We start from the raw sequence: 12,344 nt of genomic DNA on the forward strand, positions 1-12,344 counted from the left end.
GTTGAGAGCTAAAGTGACTTTAATTGGAGTAACCTCAGAAACTGAAGATTGAGATTGGGATAAAATGAACCTGGTCCAAAAACAGAGTGCTGCAGGAATATCAAAACCACTGATTCATCTAACCAAGAACTTGTCAAAATATGGGTTAGTTCCCATCAGATTGGAAGAAGGTTCATGTGGTTCTGTAATTTAAGAAGGGGGAGAAATCAGACCCTGGCAATCATCAGTTTGACATTGGGTAAGCATGATGTGTGATTTCTGATCACTTGAAAAGTTGGACAATTGTTTATGCTTCCCTGCCTTACTTCAGGGAGCATAAGTCCCATTTCACTGACTGATTGAATTAATTAAGGAAACATTCGAAATTGTGGATTTTGGCATTCTTGTCGATGTCACTTACCTTGAGTTCCAAAAATTGACCTTTCATAAAGCTTATCAAAAATTAGAATTTAGAGGATTGTCAGACACATATCTGGCTCGATAAAAGTTCATATGAACCAAGGACTATGTCAAGGAGGCCGATTTGAATGAAGTTTGATCATAACATGGTACCACTTCTGGGACAATTGTTATTCACCAGTTTCATTCTTAATTTGCATGAGGGTGCAAATGTACCTCATTTCAAATTAACATCACACAAAACACGTGGTGGCATGGTGGTGCAGTGGTTAGTGCTGCTGTCTCACAATACCAGGAACCAATTCCACCCTAGCGCACCTGTCTGCATGGAGCTTACACATTCTCCCTGTGTCTGCATGGGTTTCTGCCAATGCTCTTGTTTCCTCCCACAGTCCAAAGACGTGCAAGTAAGATGGGTTGGCTATTCTAAATTGCCTGTAGCGTTCAGGGATGTGTAGATTAGATGCATTAACCGTGGGAAATGGGTCTGAGTGGGATGCTCTTCAGAGTGTCAGTGTGGACTTGCTGGGCTGAATGGCCTGTTTTTACACTGTAGGGATTCTTTGATGCCTGTAATAGTGAATGATTCAGTTGAAACAACCAGCCAATTTCCATAAAAGAAAGGTTGCCTTTGAAAATGGCATATGCCCTAAATGATATAAATGGTAGAATCAATGTCAATGGTTGTCTCTTAATTTGAGGATGGCATTGACTCAGGGTGGTGGTGGGTTTCTGCCAGGGGCCTTCATGTGACTGAGCACAAATCAATCTGTAGATCATTGGCGCATGATGCAGGACACCTCATGAAATAGCACGATCTGCGGTGCAGTATTGGTTTCCTTTTATTTCCATTTATTATTATCTCTCATTCTGTCTCATCATTAAGTTATGGAATTCAAAGTGTGATTAAGCTTGTTGGAAAAGTTAATGCCTTATAGAATCTGCCGCAATCAGATCAGACACGAACTCATCAAACAGCAGAACAGGATCAAGGGACCAAATGGCCTAACCCTGCTTTTAATTCATATGTTCATACTCTGAAAGATTGGTAGCAAGCCCCTACTTGGTCATTTTGGTCAGTAAATCAGAATACCAATTAATGGACTTGGATTGTTCAGATTGAGTAGTTTCACCCCTTACAGGTGACTGCAGTGTCAAAAATTATTTAGAAACGCATTGAGGAGAACAAATACTGCTCATATACATGTAGAGACATCTTGGTTTCTCAGAATATGCAAAAGGAAGAAGGTGTTGTTATCACAACACCAGAAAACTAAGAAAGGACAAAGGTAATTTTGGGTATTTGATGGAGATTATCCTTCTGGTGGCACTGAGAAGCAACTTTGAACTGCGGACCAGTTTACAGGTTAGCAACTTGGTTCACTCCTGCCTCAGAGGACATCATCCTCAGAGGCACAGAGTCAGTGCAGGATGTTATGCTGGACTGGTTTTTTTCCGAGAAAGACAGCCTGTGCAGATGTAGCTTCTCTTTCATACAATGCTATTGTCACTTTATTGCTTTGCTTGCTCAGGCTTTGACCTTTTCTTGGTGTCAGCCTGGCAGAGACAAAGTGGTTGTAAAATTTCAATTGACAGTGCACAGTGAGACATTAATTTACGACTCAGAGTAACAGTTATGGCAGTATAGGCATTAAAAGTATTTGTTACCTGTAAACAGGTAGAATGTCAAATTTCACTGTGATCTAAAGTCGTTATGTCCGCTGTTTTGTTTACCCTTTATGACACTGGTGTTTAGGGATATCTGTTTTCAATGAATGATCCTGACAGTAACACTTTCAATCTATGTTTTCAGTGGCACATAAAGAACACCTTCATGAGAAAGTACATAAATGCAGCAACTACTTAGAGCATTGGATGCTTCCAGAGTGTTGAAAAAAAATTCGACAAGAACCTGATGATAGAACATAAATACTGTTATGCAGAGATGAAGTCATATGACAAGCTATGTTGCTTTATCAGAGGGCCAGCACAGACACAGTAGGCTGAATGGTCCCATTATATGCTTAACCATTCTATTCTAAAGAGAGTTTCCCTGTTCTGGGAGTGGACGGAAGGCCCCAGGCATTTCCTGATGCTAAAGATTTCAAGGGATAGTGTGATAAAACGGCATTGAGATAGATATCAGCATGGTTGAACAGTCTCGAGCAGCTGAATGACCTAATTCTGCTCCTATTTCCTATGTTTGTGATTTCCTCATTGAATATTTGATCACCACTTGACTAGAATAAGAAAGAGTTCAGTGACCAGAGGCCAATAAAAGAGCCAACAGCAACTTCTTGTTCAAAGATACAATTAGATAGTGGTTTCTTGCTGGAACACCCTGCTCCCCAAAAATACTTGACAGCTTCAGTCAGACAGGACCTTACTCTAATGTGTTTTACTGCACCTTTCTTGTATGCAGTGTCCCCTGCTGCCGAGAGGCTGAGATACATTCTGGGAGAAGACGATGATGGCCCAACTCCTACACTTTTCACAGAGATGGATACTCTGCAGTATGATGGAGTTGAGTTAGAATGGAAGGAATCTGCCAGGTGAGCAATGAAAGTCCAATGAGTTTTACTTCTATTGAATTAACTTCTCTTATGTCATTCTACGACTTTGTAATTTTAATCAGCGGCCATTACGAAGTTGCAGTTGCTGTCCAAACAGGCAACCAGTGATTTGCTGGGTTGCTATCACTGTTTTTGAAGTATATAGGAACCATACAAAATAAGAAATGCAAAAGATCAATATCACACAAGTCTATGAGCAGAACCAGTTCTCTAAATTGTCCGGAAGTCGGCTAAGACTGTGCAGTAGAACTAAAGAAAATGAAAAGCTGTCTGCTTTCTCATCAGGCAATCCCTCTCAGATATTTTTGCTGGGAATGTAACTCAAGAGTGGCATGACAGTTACTCAGACTATAGAAACCAACATTCAGCACACAAATTTGAAACGTCAGTCGCTGTATAGCTTCCTTGTGTAAATCATTGCCATGGTAATGAAGATCCAGTCTCTTGTTAAAAAGGAAGAAACAGCACCTGATTGGGGGGGTTTGGGGGGAGGAGGTGGAGGAGAAATGCCAAATTAGAGAGCTTGCTGAAAGCAGGCAAGGGGGTTGCAATGTACAATTAGCCTGTGCCCATTCATTGTCATGCAGGCAGCATGCCAACTTCACACTGCCTGCTCATTTGAATGATTGCTGTGTGCAGCTATTGCTGACCAGGCTGTTCATTGGCTGGATAAATCAGCAGGGGGCTCAAAATCGTAACTTCCTCACTCCACTTAAAGCTGGCTTGCACTGTTCAAAACTTTGCCTGTATCTCTTTAAAGGGAGTTTCACTGAGGCTTGAGCAGCTACTGTCAATTGTACATAAAGTCAGTTCAATGTGGAAAACAGTGAAGAATGGCACAACACTGATGAGTGCATGCTTTGAGGTTTTCAGACACTGCACTCAAAGCGCCAGGGATTGATCTGGAAAGGAGGAGAGATGTTACCCATTGACAAATCGGTCTTTCTGAGAGAGCCAATAACTTCTAAACTCAATTGGGGACTACGAAACTTCGCTGCATGAAGTTCAGTGATCTCATCCAAGTGGGGGAAGATACATCTTCAAATTCCAAGCCTACAATCTGCCCTGATTGGAGTGGGGTGGGAATTTCGGTTGGCTGCAAAACTTGGTTCAGAATAACACCAGCAGCATGAGTTAGATGTCTGTTCCAACAGATGTAGACTTGACTCCTGCTTCTGAGAATGAAAGGCAATAACAAACCACCATCAACAAAAACAGCCAAGAGAACAGTTTAGGAGGAACCACCAGCAGAAAATGACCCAAGAACTGTCTTCAGGTAGAGCATGTATGACCATAACACCACCAGACACGAGTTCCACTCAATTCATCGCACTGCAATTGTACACAGACAAATAATATCCACCAGTCAGCACTCAAAGCTCACTTTTGTAGTTTCATCTCACCTTCACTCACTTAGTATTACTGCATGCTTTACAACTCACATGGCACAGCTTGTGCACACTTCCAGCTATCCAAACATGACAGCTACATCAGCAAAACCGCATTGTACAAAACTCACTGAGACACGTAGACCTTTCTTGCAGGAAATGGTGGTGGACAATTAGCACTATCTGGACGGGAAAAGTATGCCTGCATATTCTAGACTCCATTGCGGAGATGGTGTTGTGCATTTTACAGTGGCCAGTGTTGAGGCTCTGGTCAGCAGCCAGGATGAAACTGTCAAAGATTACAGTCCCTTTGAACATAGTTCTAAAATGTACACCCCACTTAGCACCCACAATACAATGTCTGCTGTACACTCGGACCTCTTACTCCCCGCACCATCCTACAGCTCAACCTTATCCTTGTGTCATTTCGTTTCAGACACCCAAGAGATGCAAACTGATCAGGTAGTGGAGGAACATAAGAAAGACCCATCACTTGTTTGACAGTTGCAGCCTCCAGCTCAGATACTGAGAAGCTAGAGTCGAGGTAGGGTCTGCTCATAGTGAGACACTGAGCACAAGTGGGCAGCAGCCAGGGCAGGAGGCAAGAATAGCACAGGTGCCAGCTCACCAAAGGGTAGGCTCACACACAAGTCCCCCTGCATAGGACATTGATGAGGACATGACTGAAGCAGCTTACAGAGGCACAATGAATGGCCTGAGGCTGTGGGAAGTCTGCCAAAAAGCAATCAATCTCAAGAAGCATGGATGGAGTCTGGCAATAACCAGGCATACAGCTTTCATGGTAACTTGAAGACAATCCCCTCCAGTACGGATGAGTAACCAACACTGTTCTCACACTTGCAGTATGGTGATGCACTATGTCATGATCGTTGTTTCAACGTTCACTGCAGCATCTTTTGACAGTATTGCCTGCTGTTTTGAACCCAAACATTGTAGTACTCCAAGCCTGTCTGCAAACTAAACTGAGACTAAATTGCAATAATAGGAAACTGCGATTTGTTTATTGAAATACACTTTCCAAACACAACTCTTTGAAGTCAATAAATACCTGGAATCGACAACATGAGTGAAATCATAATGTAGACTTTAGGATTAACAGATTTGCTCTTCTGAAAGGAGCCCTTACGCTCAACCTAGTTATAATTTGCTCTCATACCCATGAATTTTCAAAAGCTACAAGATGATCAGTTTGCACCAAGAAAACCAGAAACTGGGATATACTTCAAATGTGGTTTCTTCAAGCTTGATTTTGAATTTTGCTTGGACCTTTGGTAGACAATTGGTAAACTGCTCTGGATGGACCTGATGTAGTCACCTCGAGTAGAGAGTCGAGTAGAAAGATGCATTTGAAAAGAATGATGGGAGAGTGGTAATTCCAGGAGGATTGGATCTCCAAAGTTGTTCAGGCAGTGTCTGTGCTTCTCAAACACTCCAGTCATGTTTGTTCAATTCCATGTGATCATATTCATGCTGCCAACATGTCTTGAGCAAGATGGGCTATAGATGTCCCTTTTCAGCCAAATGCCATCCTCTGATTCAGCAAAAGCACAAGACTGCAGACACCAAACTCTGAGATAGAAACATATCTGCTGAGTTTCTCCAGCACCTCTGTTTTTCTCTCTGATTCAGTATATTGGTGGTATAATTTCTGATCTCAGTGCTGCCAGCATGGTATGTGTGACCATTTTCACTGCAACCACCTGAGGTTTCTTTCACTGCTGCAAGTCTACCTTTTCGTATTTGTCTAAGTTACAAGAAATTAAGTGAAGGATGCCTGCACAAAGTCTTTGGAAGAATATGCACCTAAACAGCCACATGGTTAACTTCATCAAAACTCTGATGAAATGTCATTGATTGGAAAAGTTCACTGACATGGCGTGGAGTATTTCTAGCACTTTGTGTGCCCGTATTATCAATGCTACTTGCTCAGTTGAACCAGTGGGTTGATCCAATGATTTGAAGGCTTGTTTTTGCTTGTGTTGTTCCCAGCCCTTTATCAGTTCCCCACAACTGGGGGAAAATTAAGGCCCAACAAATGTGGCCTAATGCTCCGGGATGCCCGCTGTGCATGAATAAGGAGTTGAGTTGGCCTGCTGACTATTTCCTGCATACTCTCAATTGCATTCCCATTTCCAGCATTGGCAGCTCTTAGCTTTCATGTAAACTTTGTTGTTGCAGTTATGCTAGGGTTTGGGTCACTATTCTTAGGATTGAGAATAAGTTTCTTTCCTTCCAGAACTGCGGGTCCTGAGGTGATTAAATTGATCATTGCTGGATTGGCTTACTGTACCTCTAATGTACACAATGTCAAGGACAGGAACTGAATTCCTATTTTTAAATATGCATTTAAAAAAAAAACCTGTTTGAAATGCATGTACTAAATCTTTTTCACTCTCCCTTTCAAGATGGGTAAAATTTGAAGAGAAAGTAGAGGAAGGAGGGGAGAGATGGAGTAAGCCCCATGTGTCTACATTATCTCTGCACAGTCTGTTTGAGCTGCGGACATGTCTCCAGACAGAGACTGTACTGTTAGATTTGGATGGATACTCATTGCCACAGATCATAGGTAAAACACTGTTTTCTTGCTGTCTGCTGTGAAGTGGTTAAAAATAGTTCAAACCAAGTAAGTCAGTGCACATGATCTAGAGCATAATGTGTGTGAAACAGTTTCCAAATGAATGACAATAATGCAGAAAGCCTTCGAGCTTCTCTCGCTGATCAACACACCAAAATCAACATGGCTGTTAATTATATTAAAAATAACATTCGTCATAGATAGAGGCTGCCTAATTGGCATTCTGAGAAGATTTGGTAAGCTGGAGCTCTTCTGCATTCAAACAGATGCTGTAGATGGTTCCTTCTAACAGTTTCAGAAATAATGAACAGGATAGAGAAACTAAGCTCAACACATTACTTTCAGATATCACAGGATAAGAAGTGGGAGGCTTTGAGACTCAAAATTAGGACTGGTGCCAGAAACATACTAACAGTTGAGGCATGTTGCCAGGAAGGCTTGTTAGGACCAGTGCACTTCATAATAGCAGGTTTAGCATTGTGGGGTGAAAATATCACATGGACTGAAACATCTAGAACCATATCTATCTTCTGAGCTTACAGGAAAATGAAAAGTTACAGAGGGGTAGAAAGATGTAACCTTGCACACATTGTTCCCCACCTGTGAATAGTGGGGTCACAAAAAACTAGAAAAGTTACTGTTTTCGTTTTACAGGAAGGGTAAGAGAAAAAAACCAATAAGCCCATTAATGCCCAGCCACTGCAACAAAATGATTAATCTGTTTATGATTACAGATGACATCATTGACAAGCAAATTGAAGATGGACTTATTAAAGCAGATGTCCGTGAGCAGATATCATATATCCTCCTGAGAAAACATCGTCACCAAACCAAGAAACCCATCCATCGCTCTCTGGTTGACATTGGGAAATCATCAACAGCATCATCAGGTAAGGCGAACTGCCCAGACAACTGCATGAAATCATTAATGGTAGCTCCTGAATAAGAAACAAATACTTGGGATGGATTTTATCTGTCTTTTTATTTCTCTGTGATGAATAATATTTACATTTGGGGTAATTCCCATTTGGCAACACTGTCACGCTTATGAGCATCATTCTGATTGTTCCTGGAAAAAATTACTTTTGACCAAAACAATCTGCATTCATTCAGGTTTCAACATCAGCTCACTTCCTTCTAATTTGTTACCACATTGCCTCGCTGAAAACCGATGCCTTAATTTTAGCAATTTGCATTAAATGTGCAGTTTGGGTAGATTGGCCATTGTTAAATTGCCCTGTAACATCTAGGGATGTGCAGTCTAGGTGGGTTAGCCATGGTGAACGTGGGGTTATAGGGAAGGGCTGGGTCTGGGTAGGATGCTCTTCAGAGCTTCAGTAGGAACCTGATGGGCCGAATGGCCTCATTCTGCACTGTAGGAATTCTATAATTCAGATTGTGTTTTTAATGAATTATTTTTACAGGCAGTGTACCTAACACCTTTCTTGTATGCAGTTTTAATGTTCATCAATTTCTGAATATTCCAAGACTTTCTGTGACTAACGTATACTCACTGTAATTTAAGATCATTTCTGAATACACTGGACTGAAGATATTTCTTATTGTAGTTCAATGCTTAACCAAAATACAGTAACCTTAAGGATAAGGGGCTGCACTGACAGAAATAGGACTAGACCGGTCAACCCCTCAATCCTGTTGCCCTGTTAATTCAAGTCATGGATAACCTGTGCCTCAGCTGCATTTATGAGCCTTTATGCTTGACACCCTGCTTTGAGAGAAATCTAATTAACTCAGGCTTGAATATTTCAATTGGCTCAGCATCTGCAACTGCTTGGGAGAGAGCTTCAGATTTCCAGTCCCTACTCTACTGATATCAGTAAATATGGTGGGTTTGACCTGGAAAGGGTACAGATACAAACAGGCTATTTGTCATGTGTTCATACTGAATGAATGTTGGTCAAACTGGTGAGCAAATTAATGCTGTTTCCATAAATGTCTTCACTGTGACACATGAACAGTACAAAGAATTCTGACTAACAGGGCAGTAGAACATTATGAAGCTCTACTAAACTATGCCAGGGAACAGAATGCATTTGCCTCTGCTCCTGATTTCCTAACATTTGTCTGAACAATCATTGGGAAGCACTGGGCAGAAGGATGGCATTGGGAGGGATTACTGGGAAAAGACACTTGAGGTATGATAATCTTGGCCTGAATCTCCTTTATTTAAAAGCAGCCTACTTTAGAACAGGAATAGTGGTAAAACTTGTTGCTTTCTAACTTTCATTTTGACATGTGGGATAATGTGCATAGTTCAGAAAGGAGTAGCTCAAACACACACCGTAATTTACAAATGTGTGGTTTGACATCTGAGAAAGACGATGTTACATTTCACAAGTGTATGATTTCCACAGCTCTCTTATTCTGGCATCTTGCATATCCCCAATTTTCTTTGCTCCACCACTGGCGGAGATGTCTTCAACTGCCTAGGCCTGAAGCTCTGAAATAAACACTTCCATGTCTCTATCTCCCTCTCTTTTCTTTATAAAACCTATTGCTTTCACCAAACTTCTGGTCACTTGCCTTATATTTCCTTATACAATGTAAAATTTGAAGGAAACACCCTGGAAAAAGCTTGCAATATGCTGTTATGTGAAAAGGTACAGCATCAAAGCAAGTCATTGTTGTTATATCACATCAGTGCTCCAGATGATGCAGCAACACACATGAATGGCAAAGACAGGTGGGTGTTCCTTTTCTGTGAATACTATCTGCCAGACAGGAGTTTGAGAAGGACACGATTTTCAATCTCAGCTGGTGTGAGTTTTCTAGCCTTCGAGAATCCACAGCCTGGCTGAAATAAAAAAGTGAGGCCGGTGTACCAAATAGAGATTGTCTTGTACGTGGCCAAAGGTTAAGGCAGCAGCTTATTATGCATTCTGTGTTCTAGGATGCTGGCACTGACAGCTTAAGGGTGAAATATATCCCAATGTTCTATAAGAACTAATGAGGAGACAATCTGGTTTTGTTGCCATGATTCTTTCATGCACACACATTGCAATTGTTCCCTTCCTAATGTTATATCTTTTGTTTCTTTCCTTACTAATTGTTCGAATTACCACATTACCTACAGCTCGCAGTCCCAACCGAATCCCTGGCATTGGGACAAACTTTCACCGCTCTACTGAAGACTTGGGACTGAGGCAGGCTGCCAGTTATGGACGGCTACGTAAGTCACCTCTGGAAGTTAACCAGTGACCAGCTAACTAAGATAAAGGCGCTGCATGTAGCCTACGTGCATGCAACCTTTCCTTGGTTAATGCCCAGACAAAGTACTCGCCAATAAATTGAAGGATTTCCTTCAGTTCTGAATTGCCGACCCATTCCTTTCACTATCTTCTTAACCCTTTCTATTTCTGTTAAGAGAAAACCACATGCATTCCAAATTACATGACCGGATTTTGTATTTTTTTTCCACACTGCAGGTCGTGCTCAAAGCAGAAGCATGAATGACATTGCAGATACTCCCAGCACAGATCAGGTAAGTCTCAACTGAAGGACAATGGATAGAAATCATTATCATGAATTTATTCTATGAACCTCACAATTTTCATGGACACCTGAAGTCATGTAATCTCCTAATACAGATCACAAATTTGGAGTTAAACCAGTAATGCTTCTATCATTATGTTAGCTCATTTTTCCTGACCAAAGATATGAATTAGTGAGGCCATCCACTGTCCTGGGGGCAAAGATTCCAGGCTGCTGTATTTGCCAAGGTACAGCCAGAATAACCATAAGTGGCCTCAGATCCCCTTATTATGAAGAGAACCACAGAAAATGTTCATCCAGCTCTACACCTTGTTATCTCAGATTCTCCACCATCTGCAGTTCCTACTATCACAGAAAAATTAACTTGGATTGCTTCTCTCGAAAAGTATTTCATGAGCCCTGCTTGAAATCAGTGTGTGTGATCTTCAAATTAATGACAGCAGTGCCCTTTCTATCGTATTGCTACTGGTTAGCAACTGGATAAATGGGTCATGAACACAGCACGTGGTAATGGAATTTGCAATGTTGATGTTGTGGTTTACTTGTTAAACAAGCAACAAATTATACCATCGATGAGGTTTCCATATCTCCCGACACCTGAGGAATTCATGTGCAGTCTGTTTTCTGGATTGGGTCCTCAAGACTTCTGAGTAATTCAGCAGTCAAAATGATGCATCAACAACAGAAGTCCCATAAAACGTTCACAGCGATCTCTGCTGGTTTGATCATTCGCTCGGATTTTTTTTTCAATTCTTTCACAGGATTGGGGCGTTGCTGCTGAGGCCAGAATTTATTGACGATCTGTAATTGCTGTTGGGAAGGTGGTAGTGAGCTGCTTTCTTGAAACCACAGCAGTTCTTGGAATATAGACAGACCCATAGTGCTCTTAGGGAGGGAGTTTCACGAGTTTGATCCAGCAACATTGAGGAATGGCAGTCTAGTACCAAGTCACGGTGTGATCCATGGTGTTCCCATCTGCTCCTATAAGCTGGGAGAAGTCAATGGCTTTGTAGGTGCTGTCAAAGGAGCCTTAGCCAGTTGCAGCTTGTAAATGGGACACTGTGTTGTCATTATGATTTTGATCATAGTTGGAGTAAATGTTGAAGGTGGTGTATTATTTTGTTTCTTTATTCTGTTGAATGTGATATGAGTGTTGCTGGAGGGTATTGTTGCCAATTCCTAATAACCGTCAAACTGTGGGGCTTTCCAGACAATTTCAGAAAATGGTTAAGAATCAATTACATTCCAAAGAGTCAACTATATTCCATTGTAAGTGTGATTGCAAAAGTGAATAAGATGGATTTTTATGACAATCGATGTTCTCATGGTCACTATAACTGAGACTAACTTTGAATTCTAGATTTTATGAACTGAATTCAAATTCCACTGGGTGCCCTGGTTTAATTTGAACCCCCGTCCCTATGGTTTTAAGATAGAATTTTGGATTACTGATCCACTGACATTACCACTCCCTCTCAGTTTCCACTTGAAAAGGATAGTGTACCAATCAAGTGGGCTTTTTTGTCCTGGATGTTTCTTGAATATTTTTGTCCTGGATAGTTTCTTGAATATCATTGGAGCTGCACCCATCCAGGCAATTGAGGAGTATTCCATCACACTCCTGACTTGTGTCTTGTAGATCATGGACTGTACTGTAGTAGATTCATATTTAGATTTTATTTTTGTGTGGACTTGTGTTGTAAGGATTGTTAATATCTAGATTTTATTTTAAACTGATCAATAGCCAGCTTCTGTTCCTATTCAGTCTATCCTATGTACTTGTAATGCCTTGTACCTTACAATTTACATGGATGCCTGAAGACATGTAATCTCCTAATACAGATCAGCCAGGATATAACTAAAGGGCTGAACATG

General features: G+C 41.2%; 1 protein-coding gene across 13 annotated transcripts in view; it reads left to right on the plus strand.

The window, feature by feature from the left end:
* slc4a5a (solute carrier family 4 member 5a) overlaps positions 1–12,344 on the plus strand; it is a 75,242-nt gene that overhangs the window by 22,584 nt on the left and 40,314 nt on the right. For 11 of the 13 annotated variants that reach the window (XM_048523001.2, XM_048523002.2, XM_048523005.2 and 8 more), the window contains 5 exons: positions 2,822–2,951; positions 6,787–6,947; positions 7,691–7,846; positions 10,051–10,146; positions 10,403–10,458. In XM_048523001.2, the coding sequence (XP_048378958.1) occupies positions 2,822–2,951; positions 6,787–6,947; positions 7,691–7,846; positions 10,051–10,146; positions 10,403–10,458 (599 nt within the window). The remainder of the gene's footprint in view (positions 1–2,821; positions 2,952–6,786; positions 6,948–7,690; positions 7,847–10,050; positions 10,147–10,402; positions 10,459–12,344) is intronic. The other 2 variants (XM_048523007.2, XM_048523015.2) reach the window with 1 other exon arrangement.

The sequence above is a fragment of the Stegostoma tigrinum genome, chromosome 40 (genome assembly GCF_030684315.1).
Source record: "Stegostoma tigrinum isolate sSteTig4 chromosome 40, sSteTig4.hap1, whole genome shotgun sequence".
Lineage (NCBI taxonomy): Eukaryota > Metazoa > Chordata > Chondrichthyes > Orectolobiformes > Stegostomatidae > Stegostoma > Stegostoma tigrinum.